Below are 15,754 nucleotides of genomic sequence, written 5' to 3' on the forward strand. Positions count from 1 at the left end.
GGTCATTCGAGGCCCCAGCGGAGCCCCGCCCAGAGCTGCGTGGGTGAACTTTGTCACAAATTTCCCTGAGCTCCATAACACTCACTCGCCTCCTCGGGGACGGATGCCTGCTGCCTGCACAGTGCGCGCTGCAACATGTACTTCTGGTTCACCGTGTTCGCCGGGCTGGCGCTCCTGTGCGTCGCTCTCCTCGGCACAGCTTCCCCTTACTTCGGCGAGGAATGCGCGTACATCCTGGCCAGCCTGAAGCTCGGCTTCAGGCTCCTGAAGTACAAGACGTGCAAACCTTTCTACAGCGTCTTGGACTGCTTCTTGGATGCCGTGAAGAGGCATCCCGGGAAGGTCTTTCTGCACTTTGAAGGACGGGAGTATACTTATGGAGACATGGATACACAGAGCAACAAGGTGGCCCGCGCGCTGCAGGCTGAAGCCCGGCTGAAGGAGGGCGACGCGGTCGCCTTGTTTCTGGCCAACGAGCCCAGTTTCGTGTGGATTTGGCTCGGTTTGGCCAAGCTGGGCTGTCCGGCTGCTCTGCTCAACTTCAACATCAGATCCAAGTCGCTGCTGCACTGTTTCTCCTGCTGCGGGGCCAAAGTGCTCATCGCCTCTCACGGTGAGGGACGGGAACACGTTCATACACGAGTCAGGGTCTCCATCTTTACGCATGCAAACACTCACTATTCACACTATGCGCAACTTTCACTAGTGCATTTACTGAATACTGTTCTTCTTGAGCTCCTTGTATTTCCCTTATATTCTGTATTTCGAAAGGGAAATATTGCACGTGTTTTCATTAGGTATATTTGAGAGCAGCTACTGGTTATGATGGTTCCCAAACATTTGGGCTTTTTGACCTCTAACACAGATGCATTGATGAACGTAAATGTTTCACCTTCACATTGTTTGAGGATCTGAATACTTCTACATTACTTCTTAAGCCCCAGAAACGTTTTCTGTAGCACTATTGTCAACTGTATGTATTGCATGTTATGAATATACACCATGTTAACAGTATCAACTGAAAGTACTGTAAGAAGTACTTTAAGTTAATTAACAGATCAGACTTAATCTTCTCTACTAGATTACAACACAAAGGCACACTTTATTTAAAGCTATCGGACCTCACAATGAAAATAAGTGGAGATAACAACTCTGATAGTACTAATCAGCTGTCAATAATTTAATTTGTACCACATATTAAAAGCTGTGTATGATTGTTTTAGTCAAAATGAACAAGAGTCCAACTTAAATACGTGTTTACTGTATGTTTAGAATTGTCACAGTATGGTTACATGGAAAAGCGACAACTGATATTATTGAGTTACTGCCTAATCCTAATCTTCACAGGATAATCCCAAGATGTGTTTCATAGCTAATGCAACCGTGACACAATCCTATTATTTCAAATGTTTTACCTCTCTTTTGTTTGAAAAACATAGCCATGTGACTTTAAAGTAGTGAACCTTTACGAAACACACACACACACACACACACACACACACACACACACACACACACACACACACACACACACACACGGTTTCAGTCAGTGTGCTGTACATTCGGCCCTGATCTCAATGTGAAGTACTCTTTTTAAACTTGTTTACACTCAGCCATATTTGGCGCTTGAGTTTCCCCCCCAGAGAGTTTCCTACATTTAGTTTCCTGTGGCATGAGCTCGTGTCCTGGTGGGACGTGAGGTAACATGAAGCCTACATGTGCTGCATTGCGCAACACAACGCTCTGAACATAATGCTTAGAGCTTGAGTGCCTCTCTTGTTTGCAGAGCTGCAGGACGCTCTGGAGGAGGTGTTACCGACGCTGAGAGAGCAAGGCATCAGCGTGTACCTCATGTCCGAGACCTGCAGCATCCAGGGCATCAACACTCTGTCGGACAAGATCTCCCAGGCCTCAGACCTGCCGCTGTCCCGGGACCTCAGAGCCAACGTCAACATCAGGAGCACCGCCTTGTACATCTACACGTCGGGCACCACAGGTACACCGGGAACACCCGGCTAACGCTAAGTGGACCGTCTCAAACTATTCGACAGGGGCAGAAACCCCAGACGCTCATCGGTCTGTGAAGTGTTCATGCATGTGAGCTAGCAATATTTTAACTTTAGTAAGAGCTTGCACATCCCTCCACGCAGGATATCGCTGCTCGCGTAAGCAAAAACTAGCGATGTTTGTCTGTCTGGCGTTTGGTTCAGGAGCCGGAGGTGTAAAGTATACAGTAAAAGCAAAACAATGAGCTGAATGACACGAGAACGCGGCAGCTTTAAAGAACATATTCCTGTTTAAAACCCACAAAAAGTCACTGATCTGACCGCAGAGAGTTGGCTCATGGTGCACGAGTGAGGCGGTTCCTTTCAGACTGCATACACCTAATTCTAACTGTACATGATGATGATGATGATGATGATGATGATGATGATCTTTTGGAAGGTTTGCCTAAAGCAGCTGTTGTCACCCATGAGAGGATTTGGGCCGCTTCCTTCATCCAGGCGGTGTGCGGAGTCACATCAGAGGACATCTTCTACATCAATCTACCTCTCTACCACAGCGCGGGCTTCCTCATCGGGATGATTGGCGGCATGGAGAGAGGTGATGTGGTATTCACACACCTGGTCAAGGACGATCCTGTGTACATGTACAGGACAATAAGATGATGAACTCTATGAATAATAGGATGTTTATTGCAGGTCTAACCATTGTTCTGAGGAGAAAGTTCTCTGCCTCTCAGTTCTGGGACGACTGCAGGAAGTACAATGTGACGGTGATGCAGTACATTGGTGAAACGATGCGCTACCTCTGCAACACGCCCAAGGTAAAAAAGGAATCGGCAGTTGAATTAATAAAGTATTGTTCTGATGGAAGAGGTGAAGTCTCTGTTGTGACTCTGAGTCAATCTCTCACCTTTTGCAGAAAGACGGGGAGAAGAACCACAAAGTGAGGATCGCAATCGGCAACGGGATCCGAACAGACATTTGGTCTGAGTTTCTGAATCGCTTCGGGGACATTAAAGTGAGAGAGCTGTACGCCGCCACAGAGGGAAACATCGGCTTCATCAATTACACGTCCAAAATCGGGGCAGTTGGGCGAGTCAATTTTGTCCAGAAGGTGAGGAGAGGGAGTCGCGTCTGCTTGTACTCGCCGCGTCAGCGGCGCTGCTTGAGTCCAGCTGCGGGATGAATTGTTAATACATTTGGAGCGCACCGTAACGGAAGATTTGCTCTGTCGATCTGCTGAGGAGGAAGGGAGTCTCTAAATCAAACTTGCCTTTCGCCTGTTTATTCGCGCGAGAAGGAAAAGTATGCAGCAGCTACTCAGTGCTAGTCTGTGACACAAGATTCAATGAAACAACAGTCTCAACCCAAGCCATGGTGATACAAAGAAAAACGCTGAGTCATGGCATGTGCTTGACCTTTTGTCTCTTGGTCCTTGAGATAAAAGAAGTTACATTTTCCTTTGCCGTGGGAAATCTATCCCCTATCTGTTCACGACCTCCCCAATCTGTTTACGAACCCCCATCATATACATGAGAAAGCAAAACAGGTCTTTACTCTACTTCCTCTTACACCACCTGGTTCAACCATCTCTAAGAAACATTGAAATCAGTTTAGACTCTATCTTCAATACTACAATACTATATTTTACCATTGCAACACATTCTTGGTTTCCAGTGCTAACTAACTAATTCACTTCTTGTCTAACTGTCTTCCGTGTAGTTTTTCTTTCCATACGCTTTGATAAAGTTTGACACTGAGAAGGAGGAGCCTGTCAGGAACTCTGAGGGGCTTTGCATCGAGGCCGCCGTAGGTGAGTCACTACAGGCGCAAACACACCTTTGTTTTCTTATTTTTCTTTCTTTGACACAAGAGCAGCAGTACACATGTTGATAGTCGCTTTTTTTTGCTCTTTTTATGACGCAAAACTGCTTCCAGTTTCTCAAATGTGAGGCTTTCATCTGTATTATTTATCGTAAATTTAACATAATTTGATTTGGGATTAATGGTGGGACGAAACGCGCCACCTTGGGTCGAGTGAACACTATGATCGACATTTTTCATGCGTCTTCTTGTCAGGCGAGACGGGACTTTTGGTTGGACGGGTTACGAAGCGGTCGCCCTTTGTTGGCTACGCTGGCAACCAGCAACAAACTGAGAAGAAGAGACTTCGTGACGTGATGAAAAAAGGCGACCTGTACTTCAACAGCGGAGATTTACTTCGGTTTGACGACATGAAATTTGTGTACTTTCAGGATCGAGTTGGTGACACTTTCAGGCAAGTATGGACCCATCTGTGTTGATCTGTGAGAATTGTTGTTTTAGTTATTCTGTCAAAGGAAAGAAGGTTTTCCATTCATTTAGGTTATTTGTCTAAATCTGGTGCCAGTCAGGAAGTTGTTTGGGAAGACATGTTGCACAAGTGTTTTCTTATTTTGGTGTCTGTTGCTCGCTTGTTGTTGCAGATGGAAAGGAGAAAATGTTGCCACATCGGAGGTTGCAGACGCTCTTACGATGGCTAACTGCATTTTTGAAGCAAATGTCTACGGTGTGAAAGTTGAAGGTAAAACCACTGATGTCAGAAATGATATGCTAAAATGTCAAAATAAAAAAAAAATGCTGTACGTATTCACTGCTTTCTAAAAATATTTTTGATATGTATTCAATGTAATTGTCGAATTAGGTCACGAGGGTCGGATCGGCATGGCAGCTGTCACTCTGAAAGAAGGGGAAGAGTTTGACTGTTTGCACACTTACAAGCAGGTCGTCAACTACCTGCCAGCGTACGCAAGACCTCGATTCATCAGGATTCAGGTACAAAATGCTCATCATTTTGCATTTTTGATCTTATTTCATGCACCAGCAGCCTGAGGGCATCTGATTATAGTTAGATATGGGATTATGGGATTTAAAGCAGTAGCAAGGGATTCAGCCAGAACACCAGCGGCCCCGCCTGCTAGGTGGAGGACGTTGTATGAGGCGTGTGAGGGAAAATTCCAGATACAGACCTCCAGCGAAAGGCCTGAAAAGAGGACACGGTTCTTTGTCGTAAACTTACATTGGCTATTGAGTTTAAAGGGGAGTTGTTGACTGTGAAAATTATAGTTTAAACATTGTTAATACAACAAAAATATTGACCAGAAAGTATATGTGTACATTTTTTTGAAGCCCTGCCTGGAGATGACGGGAACATTCAAGATGAAGAAAGTGAAGTTGGTGGAGGAGGGATTCAATCCAGCTCACATCGAAGATCCTTTATACTTTTTAGATGCTGAGAAACGGATGTATGTTCCCCTAACTGAAGACATCTACAGAGCAATAGCTCGTCGGGATATAAAACTCTAACACAGAGAAACTTCAAACCAGACGACCCCGCTGGTTTTCAAAGATGTACCATCTCATTTTTAAACATTGTTAACAGTGGACTAATCTCAGGGATGGACTGATTTTGAAACTTTGCATAATGATTTCACCCTCCTGTTATTTTGTACCCGCTGGGCTCAATTTGACTGCAGCAATTCAAACCCTTAGAAAATGGTTGCAATAAAATGCATTTCACAACTTTTATGTATCAGGTAGTTTATGTATCAGGTGTTGGAGAGGCGACCTCCATGTTCCTAATCTCATCAGAGGAGACTCATAATCAGGGTCATTACATTGCATTTCATTTAGCTGACGCTTTTATCCTGAAAACAGCAGAGACGTAGACTTTCACTGTCAGAGAGCTGTGACTCCACCTCACTGGCACAACATGGGATGCATCGGGGGTTCTCGCACTACAGGGCTGTGCTTTGGCAGGCTAGGCGACTAAATATTGAAACATTGCATATTAATATCAGGATAAACAATGTCTTTTTTATGCGTTTTCACACCACTGGGGAGCACTGACCCATACAAAATATGTGAAGGACACGAAAACATATGCTAATTTTACAACTTTTAAATAAGAGAGCATTCAAAATGAGCAAAAACGTTGATGTCAAGCTGTCGTTTAGCGACTTTAACCATTGGAATTAACCACAAAGATAAGGAGGGTTGAAAGACTACTTTTTATATTAACACAACTACTGTGCATTTCTCCAGTTTTTTAAATGTATTGCTTAATGCTGCCACAAGTATGTCTTACAGCCACTGTTGTACTTTTAATAATTAAACTGGTTGACTTTTTTTCCCCCCAGGCTCCTCTTGTATGATTGGCCGGATAAATGGTTGCATTTAAAGTTTTATTTTGTTTGCATTAGACTGAAAATCACTCCAATATTACACCGTGGTACATACAATTTGGATATTGAACCTTTATGACCTACCTATGTCACACATTGTCACAATCTCTTGAGGGCTTATCAGTGAACCTTTGTACTATTCTGTACAGCCAGTATTTAGTAAATCAACACGTGTGCTAACATCTAACATGTCGGGTTAGACGAGAGCGTGTAACGACGTTGAGGAAGGGTTTTAGTCTTTAGTTGCTCTCAGTTCTCTGTTAATCTGTGGACAGAGCAGCGTTCTGGCTCTGCTGAGCTGATTGATCAACACGACCTTTGACATACATCATTACACACACTTTGTCTTGTGACAAACATGGATTTTTTTTAAAAATGTTTTAAATCAGCTGATTTCATATTAAAGTGAAACCATTTCTGATGTCTGGAGTTGAACTTTAGTGGCTCTCACCTCTGACTCAAATGTGGGTTTATTTGTTATTGTTTTACTATGAATTTTATATAGATTAATAGATATATATATATCTGAAGTTTTGGGTTGCAACACTATCAGACAGATTAGAAGCAGAGAAACTTCATACATTCAGTTGCAAGTGTATGAGAAAAGTAATTGTATGGTATCTCTCAAAACAAAAGTATAGTACAGTTTCCCCTTAAAAAAGGTCTTACCATGTCATAATACAGTATACCATTAAAATCTCATGACATAGTACTGGATGTCTTATATCAAACTGGCGCAGGGACTGTGTCGAGGAGGGAGACCATGCAAAAACCAAACTATTAATTAAACTGTTGAATGCACAAAACAAACAGGGGATCTCCAAAGTCAGTGATGAAAGCAAAGCAGATGTTGAAGGTGCAAACCCAAAAGAAGGACCTGCAGGGTGGATGTCAGCTGGAGGAAGAGAGAGCATGTGGACCAGCTGTTATATTCTGGACGGCCCAGGTGAGCTTCGTCAAGCGGACGACCTTCTCTCTCTCAGCCAAGTACCTGCTGAGGTCGGCCAGGACCGCCTTCAAGACAGTGGGAGGGTCGTAACATGTACAACAATTGAAGTAGAGCTGGGCTTTGAAATATAAAACCCTTTAGTATGCTAAACCAGTAAAATAAGAAAACGTATGTGATACAAAAAATTCAAATCACATTTCAAGAAATTCATTCAGTGTTCCTGCAATATGTGTTCAAGAGAAGGCCGTGTGAGGTAACCATCACCTTGATCTTTGACCTAAAATATTCAATGTTTTAACCTCGAGTCCAAGTAGACGTTTGTGCCAAATATGAAGAAATTCTCTCAAGGCGTTCCTCAGAGGAATCTTTTGAGCGTTTGGCAGAAAGACGTCCTGGGTGTGTCGATGTGTAAAACATCTGGAAGTTTAGATGGACACAAACTAATACAAGCAGCGGTTACTTTAAAAATGAATTTATTTATTAATACAGTGGTATACTTAGAAATGTGACGCAAATGAGAAAAAAAGAAAGACGTTGAACCAAAGAAACATAAAATAAATAAAAATGTCAGCCACACGGGAAAATAAACTAGTGTTGTGTTGAAGCAGTGTTATCATATCAAAAGAAAATAGTACCGATGTGCCATAATAAATTGTCTATTAGTACAAAAATACATTTCAGGGCACACAATACAGCATCCAGTATCACAAATAAAGGAAGGGACCACTCTTCACAGCAGACCCCCTCAGGTACATCTTTTAAAATCATTTAAACCAAGCACTTCTCTAGTTTGTAAATAAGAATAAAAAGTTTTCTGACTGTTAAAAATGCCTTAAGTAGTGTGTGTATATGTTGGTAGAAAAGTCAGACTTATTACTGCTTATGTCAGTTCCAAGGCTCAGGGGTATAACCAGAATACAAACATAACCAATGTAACCGCTTTCTCTTTTTAACAAATGTTTTCTCTTTTATACAAAATAACAAAGATGTACAAAAGTTCATTTACAGAGAACCAAGGCCATATACTAGCAATATGTACAGCAACAATTTATCATCTTCTAGCTTTTTGTATTTCCTCAAACTTCATATGCATAGCAGTAAAAGAAAGCATACCTTTTCATCAGCCTCAATTATTCTCGTGTGCTAAATCCAAGTTCACCGTTCATGAGAAAATGCAGAGACAACTTTTTCTTCCGTAGTGATCGCTATAACTGAAGAAACCGATGTTTTAAAGTTTCACTGAAAAGTTAATATGCAGATAAGGCATCACTGCTTGCAGTGTACGATGGGATTTTCATGTGTTGAACTTAGTAGTAGCAGGCTTCTGGACCTGAGTCATAGCACATGCATAGATCTCTAGACAGCAGGAGTTTGTAAAATCAAGTCAGTATATTTATCTACGGTAAAACATTGCTACAAAACATCAGTTCTAAACAGAGAGAGCCCCGTCAGAACAAATGGGCATCTGATACTAATACTTAATCTTCATTCTTTTTTTATACATCATCTTTATGATGCCTACGTCTTCCTTCATGAATCGGGATCAGCATTTCTCAAGTCCTCAGAGATCTTTCACGAGTGAAACGCATGACCACAGAACTCACAAACAAAAGTTTTGCATATACCAACTTTGCTGTTTGTGAGTTTTTCTTCTTTTTTCTTTTTTTTTTACAGTACGCAAAAATCCCGTTGCAATATTAAATGAGTTTCCAAAATTCTCCTTTTTTTCTGCACCGCTCTGACCTTTTACAAAATTAGCTAAAAAAGTCAAAATGAGATTATTCAGTCTGTGGCACTGGTCATGCATTCCAACTTCAGTTCCTTTGTTTGAATAACTTGTTTTATACTTTATTTTTTGCAAGCCTTGAAAGCACCGAAAAAAAAGAAGGAAAAGAACAAGAGTACAGCGTTGGGGATGCTGGACTCCTTCGACTCTCCTTGTGTGTGTCGATTTTTTTCTTTTTTTTTAATTTTTAGGGCACAGTTAACAACGTGGGAGTGTCAGGTTCACACTTCCTCGAGCATCGTGCACCCTGCCATGGTGGAGGGAGCCCGGCAGGGGCAACTGAGGTCCCCTGTTTATCACATTCAGTAACAGGCCAGCTGTTGCCCTCTTCAGAAGTGGTCAATGAGCACAGACACACAGTTTGCACCCACCAGGTAGTTTGGGTCTCCAGGGAGAGATTTGTTCTGCCAGGTTTTGGGATCACCTGTAGGAAAGAGAGACATGATGTCAGCTGCTGGAGCCCCGCCCTTCCTCTTTGAAATACAGACTATGGGATGCACCGATCCAATGTTTTCTGCCCAGATAGTGATAGCCAATCTTTGTTAAAAATTAACCTTAATAATTAAATTAGTCATTTTTGTTTGTAGCTGGTGAGAAAGTTGTTTTTTGTGTGGAAAGCATCAGGCTTGACTTTAACAAGACTTAAGGCAAAATGTAGTACATACATAGATATCTATTGTTTCTTATTATTGAAACAATAAATAAAGCACCAGCAACTTGCTGAACAATCTTCAATATTAACAGGAATTAATATTGCGAACATTTGAAATGCAGTGAATTTCTTTCCAAAACTTAAACAGGATGTAAAATCTCAGTATATAATGCATGCACGACAAACATATCATGATATAGATCTGCTCCATAGTCACTGGTACCCAACAGCTGTTGGAGTCAGTATCGGTTAGCATATCGTTATCGGTGCATCCCCAACAAAAACACAACAAAATGCCTAAAACAAAAAGGGAATATTCTGATGCATCATAAATAAAACAAGTCTGTGAGAACACATCTGACTGATGATTTAATGAGACTTAATTGATGATTTAATGAGACATTAAAGCAGGAAATTAATCCCTGTTGCCCACCATGAGTTTGTGTGATTAGTTCATGTTTAATTGATCATTCAAATTTAATTAATGTTAACTCAGTTACTTCATGCATTAATTCAGATGCAACCATATTAACTATAATCCAGAGACATAAGTGCATGTGATCAGCCTCTGAAAACACAGCAGTGCTGGTTCTCAAGGAAATATGAAGCCGTTTTAGGAGGTCAGATTTAAACATCGCCATATTCTTAAATGGCGCAACGGTCTTGTTTATGTTTATTAGACTGGTGGCTTGGGCTTAATTTAGCTACTGATTGCTAACAGTAATTTGAGCTGCATTGTGGGTAATGTAGGCTCCATGTTTTGAGAAGGAAGAAGGATGTGTGGAATAGAAAAAAGATGTTAGAATGTGTTTTGTCGTCCATTACTGCATTACTGTTTGTCCTTGCCTGTTTTGTCCAATCAACATACAAACTACCCAAAGACATTCGGTTTACTGTCTCATGAGAAACTGAACTCATAACATTTGGCATTTTTGCTTTAAAAAAAACCATCTTAATTATAAAAATGGTTGCTTCAATTTCTGGGACTGACGAGACTCTATTCAATCAACTAAATGGTTTAGTCTCGTGGCACTGGAGTATTTTGTTGTTGTTATACTCTGGAAGCCTTAGATTTGAATGATCAAGACTACTCAGTTCATATTAAAGCGAACCAAGTAAATCTCCAAACAGCACAGGCATGAAGAAGAAATAAGGGGAATATGGAAAACAGAGGACATATTTTAAATGAGTCAGACACCAAAAACATCTCCTAAAAAGCCAGCCCAAAGACCCCAAAAGGACAGAGGACAGCGTACCCGACGAGGAGTCGGAGGATTTTAGAGCAAAAGACCAACCATCAGGGGTCATAGACGCACAGTGAGGTAAGCGCAGCTCCACCGGCTTCAGGAACTTGAGTCCATGTGGGCCACACATCACCAGCGGACTTAGCAGCGTTTCTCCTGCACGGACACACAACAAGATTTAAATTCCACAACTTAAACCGGCAGGAATTAATCAGCACACCGGATTATTCATTACCCAATCAAGAGGCAAAATGGAGTTAGGCCTTCATGGTGAATGATTATTAACTGTTAACTGACTTGCCAGATTAATTAAATGACCACACTCCCTCGGTGCTTAATGTTAATCGAAAAAACATCCTCTAAATTTACCTGCTGGGATGTTCATTTATTTCAGAGCTAATTTGTAACTGTGTAACCTCTGTTTTGCCGGTACATCAAGTATTTAAAAAAAAAAATCTTCTACTTATTCTCATGAGTGTTTTGTGTACCTGTACAGTTACGAATGTGTACAATCTAAGATGACGCAGGAATCAAATGTACAATTATCTAATAAAAGTTACTGCTAAAACAATCCTGAAGTAGCACTTAATTAAAATACGTTCATGTCGGCATTAAAATCATGCATTGGTTTTAAGACTGAAAAGTCTCAAACTCCGTTGTTTACTGTGGCTATTGTACAACTTCAAGTGTTTCTTTTTCCCTGAGCGTAGTTTAGTATGTTCCTTGACATTTAGAAAGGACTGACCTTTCTCCTTGTCGAGGGGTGGCAGGATGCTGTTGTCCCGGCACACCTTGAAGTAAATCTCCTGCTCCACGCTCTCAGGGATGGCACCCTGGGGGATGATGATGCTGACGCCCGTCTCGATGGAGCTCAGGACCCCTCCGTTGCAGTTGAAGATCCCCCGGGCAGTGGCCACCACCGTGTGTCCTTCGTCCTCGTCGTCATCATCCAGCGTGCTGGGGCTGAGGGACGAAGCACAAAAGTTATCATCATCAGTCAAAACAGTGGAGGTGTAGAAAGTTGCACAGCAGAGGACACAAGAACAAACCCCCTGTGAACAAACAAGTCTCTTTTTGTCTTTCAGCAGCTCGGTAATTACCCTCAGAGAACATCCTGCTGCTGTTCAACGAGAAATGCATGAGCTTCTCACCTTACGGGGATGGCCTTGGGAATGGCGTTGATGTTATTGTGCTGGTATTTGGGCCTGTTGTCCATAGTGCGTGTGAAGGTGTCCAGACCACTGTCGTGGTCATGGGGCTGTGGTGACAGTGTAGGCTTCCCACTGCTGTTGTTCACCACACTGGGTTTACTGAGGAGGTCCGTCTTCACCTGTGTGTCGTTGGGCAGCAGGTTGTGGTTGAACTTGGGGCTTTCAAACTTGCGCTCAAAGGGCCGGGCTGAGCTGGTGTACGGCTTGGGCACGTAGCGGTTATAGCTCGCTGGAGCGGGAGCACCCAGCGTCTTTGGGGGTGCCGTATCAGTGCCATTGACTGGGGATTTGTCGGGGAGGCCCCTCGGGGGCAGGTAGCCAGCAGGAGCGGGTTCATCTCTGCTGGCCGGCCTGAGAGCTGGCAGCTCAGGTTTAGGATTGGGTGAACTCAATAGCTCGGGTATGGAGTTCCCTGAAAATGGTTGAAGGAAGATACAATCACTTACACACAGTCTTGGTCAAACCGTCACAATGTTGCACTTTAGAAGAGAGAGCTTACCGTCATTGGGGCTGAGCTTGAGCAGTGTGTTGGGTGGGATGTTGGACGCTGGGGGCCCGTACTGTGATGATGGGCTGATTTGGGGCAAGGGTTCATATCTTTTCTCCACCGGACTCACCTTCTCTACTGACTCAACTCTGCAGCACACAAACAATACAGTTAACAAAACAATTGAGATTCTGCAGCTTGTGGAGTTTTGTCAATCAGCCAACAGTGCTGGCATGAGGTGTATCTACCTGTTGTATGGGTAGGACAGCTGAGCTGGTTTGGGCAGATCGTGGAAGCGGTTGATGCCAGGACTAGGTTGGCCCATGGCCTTGCTGTCAAAGCTACGGCGATCAAAGTAGGACAACTGCTTTCTGTAGTACTCCTCATCCTCATCTGGGTCATAGTGGTTTGAACGCATTACATCATCCAGGGGTTTAGTATGAGGCTTCTGTGGCTCAGGGGCCCTGCAGGGGAAGCAAAAAGAAACAAGTAAAACAGCTGCAGAGACTTTAACTGCAGGGAAAGACAGTTGAATTGGTCTAAAGCCCGCTGGATGACGCTTGGATGGAAAACATCCTGACTGTCATTAGAGCCTTGATGTCAGTAACACATGTTCATTTGTAGATATAATTAAATTAATAAGCAGGTTTGAAAACAATCTGGACCTGCCAGAGGGGGCCTGTGAACAGCTTAGGACAGCAAAGATACTGGTGCTGACCTTCTCAAAGCAGGAAGCAATGACATTCTAATGAACCCTGTAAAACAGGCAGAATTGGTCGTCTTGGGAGAAAGACACTGCCTTTCCTGTCTTTGCACACCACTTTAGAGTCTGACTTGCTAAACTGTGTCCACCAGGTGGAGCTCAAACAACCTTTTATAAATTCAAAGATGCCTTTGCAAGGGTCTCAGAGTTGTCCTTCGCACACCTACTTCGCAGGCTGGGGTTCTGTGAGGACTACATACCTATAGCTGGATTTCTCCTGCTCCAGGTTGCTGAGGGAATTGGCTTTGAGGACTGGGCCAGGTGCAATCACAGGTTTAGGAACATCTGCAGGCTGAAACGCAAAAGGGAAGATGTCAAATTAGCGGATTGCACACACATGGATATCTGTGCCTGACAGCTCACAAGCCAGAGGATTACAAAACAGACGGTATTTTCACAAAAACAAGCTTGCAGTTTGAAGCCCGTCTATTCTGCAGTTTTTTTTACTTCAGTTCAGGAAAAGATAATTTGGCCTCTGTGGAGCATTTTTGGTTAGCTTGTGCTGCTTTCAAATACTTGCATATCAAGTACTAATTCTTAAACCTCTTTAATAGCTAAAAAAAAGCTCCCACCTGAAATGTAGCCTAACATGACCCACCTTGTACCAGGCAATAATGTTGTTTACATTTTGAGTAACAATATGATCCTAGTTATCTCCCTCTTTGGGAGTGTAACGACTTGGCTTCAATTTTCTATTTGGATAGTTCTCTAACTCTAGAATCTTTCTTTGTTATCAATGTTTGTAACTGTGATGAGGTTTTTTTAGAGATTCAAATGTGGAGTTACACAGTGTTCACATTAATTTGTAGCATACGGGTATGACATGTGTTTGACCCATTGAGGTGACAGCTTCACAGATCTGTGAGGAACTTACCCTGAGAGCTGATTCTCCTCCTTCTTTGGCTCTGTCCACAGAAACAGATCGTTTATTCTCAAACATCTTCACTCTGTTGAGCACCGACTGTGGTTTCATGGCCGGGTCGTCGTCCAGGTCTTCCCGGGGCGGTGGAGGGAGGGGTTTAGAGCCTGGAGAGATCGCTGGCTCACCAGGAGAAGACAGGGTCTCTGGCTTAGAAGGGGGAATTGTGGGTTCAGAGTTCATCATAGGGTCATGCATCCCTTGCTTAAAGCCACGGTTTGCAGGCCCAGGAATGTAGGTGGGCCTCAGACCAGAGTCACCGTAATACTGCTTTGGGGGCTCTGGCGATCGAGGTGAATTAATAGGGAAGCCGTGAGGTTCTGCCTCGTAAGGGGAGCGGGCATCATAGCCAGCTGGGAGCGGGGGTGGGGGCTCATCGTAACGAATGGGCCCAGCTTTACTGTGCCGTCGCCTGCTATCATAGCCCAATGGAGGGGCCTCATCGTAACGCGGCTGAGTGGGGCTGTAGTCCCTCCCTGGTCCGTCGTCGTAGGGCGACCGGGGGTTGTAGCCCATGGGTTGCTGGTGGCTCGGCTGGTACCCTGCGGGCTGGGAGGACGAGGTCTGCTGGTCATAGGGGGGCCACTGTTCGTTGTAATGAGGCACACGGTTGTCGTAGTGCAGGTGAGAGTCAGTGTTGTGAGGCTTTGGTTCTGTGTAGCCTCCATCGTATCCGTAAGGCGGGTGGTCGTATTCGCGGTATGGCTGTTTGTCCTGGAACGGCTGGTGACAGTAGCTCAAAGACTGCTTCAGGCCATGGTTGATTCGCACAGGGTCCTCCATATTGTACAGATCTTTCTTGTACATCTGTGAAGAAACAACACTAAATGAATTCATCCATTACGACAACATCACTTTGAGCTTTTAACCATTGCCATGTTGGAGGACAGAAAGCAGTCACGGAAAAATGCTTTCCCGACACCAGATTGAGAATAATTACAAGATTTCATTCAAAACTGGAACATAAACTGAAACCGTGAGAAATGTAACATGTATAAAATCAACCAAATCATTAAAAAATATATCCCTCTCTTGTTTGATTAAACACAAATAAATTCAAAGTGCAATTACACAAGCAAACCTTTGTCCATTATAAAAAAAACTGTTCTGAATGCCTGTTTGACAAGATGCCTCTCAAGAATGATAACAATCCATATGGACACAACTGGGTTTTATACATTAAAACCTTTTTTATAAATAGTGAACTAACAAGCAATTTGCACATTTCTGAAAGGCCTCATTTCAAACAAATGATGTGTAGCCTGTAGACAGCAAATATAGTTACAGTACTTCCTATGGAAGAAGGTTGATTTTTAGTCATCTACTCTGGACAAAACTACTAAACGGAAGACACAATGCAGTGTGCTGATGTAAGTTTGATTTAGATGTGGGATATTGCTTGATGGGAATCACCACCAAGAGTACTGTCTGCAGGTTAGCTTTCATCATGCAACCAACATTCAGTTTGCGTCTAATGCTACTGGCACTACAACAGACGACACATCTACCACTAT

General features: G+C 43.1%; 2 protein-coding genes across 15 annotated transcripts in view; one reads left to right on the top strand and one right to left on the bottom strand.

The window, feature by feature from the left end:
* The first annotated feature begins 80 nt into the window (after positions 1–80).
* On the top strand, positions 81–6,162 carry zgc:101540 (hsFATP2a_ACSVL_like domain-containing protein). Its single transcript, XM_068603786.1, has 10 exons — positions 81–613; positions 1,787–1,996; positions 2,446–2,604; positions 2,703–2,827; positions 2,926–3,120; positions 3,729–3,819; positions 4,086–4,284; positions 4,472–4,569; positions 4,690–4,820; positions 5,175–6,162. The coding sequence occupies exons 1-10, from the start codon at positions 136–138 to the stop codon at positions 5,349–5,351; spliced, it is 1,863 nt and encodes a 620-aa protein (XP_068459887.1). The 5' UTR covers positions 81–135; the 3' UTR covers positions 5,352–6,162.
* A 1,472-nt stretch (positions 6,163–7,634) lies between these two features.
* tjp1b (tight junction protein 1b) overlaps positions 7,635–15,754 on the bottom strand; it is a 53,895-nt gene continuing 45,775 nt past the window's right edge. For 9 of the 14 annotated variants that reach the window (XM_068603676.1, XM_068603674.1, XM_068603675.1 and 6 more), the window contains 8 exons: positions 14,196–15,047; positions 13,522–13,613; positions 12,807–13,022; positions 12,571–12,707; positions 12,012–12,483; positions 11,606–11,823; positions 10,873–11,016; positions 7,635–9,388 (listed from right to left, as the gene is read on the bottom strand). In XM_068603676.1, the coding sequence (XP_068459777.1) occupies positions 9,294–9,388; positions 10,873–11,016; positions 11,606–11,823; positions 12,012–12,483; positions 12,571–12,707; positions 12,807–13,022; positions 13,522–13,613; positions 14,196–15,047 (2,226 nt within the window). In that variant the 3' untranslated portion in view covers positions 7,635–9,293. The remainder of the gene's footprint in view (positions 9,389–10,872; positions 11,017–11,605; positions 11,824–12,011; positions 12,484–12,570; positions 12,708–12,806; positions 13,023–13,521; positions 13,614–14,195; positions 15,048–15,754) is intronic. The other 5 variants (XM_068603681.1, XM_068603686.1, XM_068603677.1 and 2 more) reach the window with 2 other exon arrangements.

This window comes from Clinocottus analis, unplaced genomic scaffold, assembly GCF_023055335.1.
Source record: "Clinocottus analis isolate CAN_PGR_092001 unplaced genomic scaffold, fCliAna1.0.p SCAF_6, whole genome shotgun sequence".
NCBI lineage: Eukaryota > Metazoa > Chordata > Actinopteri > Perciformes > Cottidae > Clinocottus > Clinocottus analis.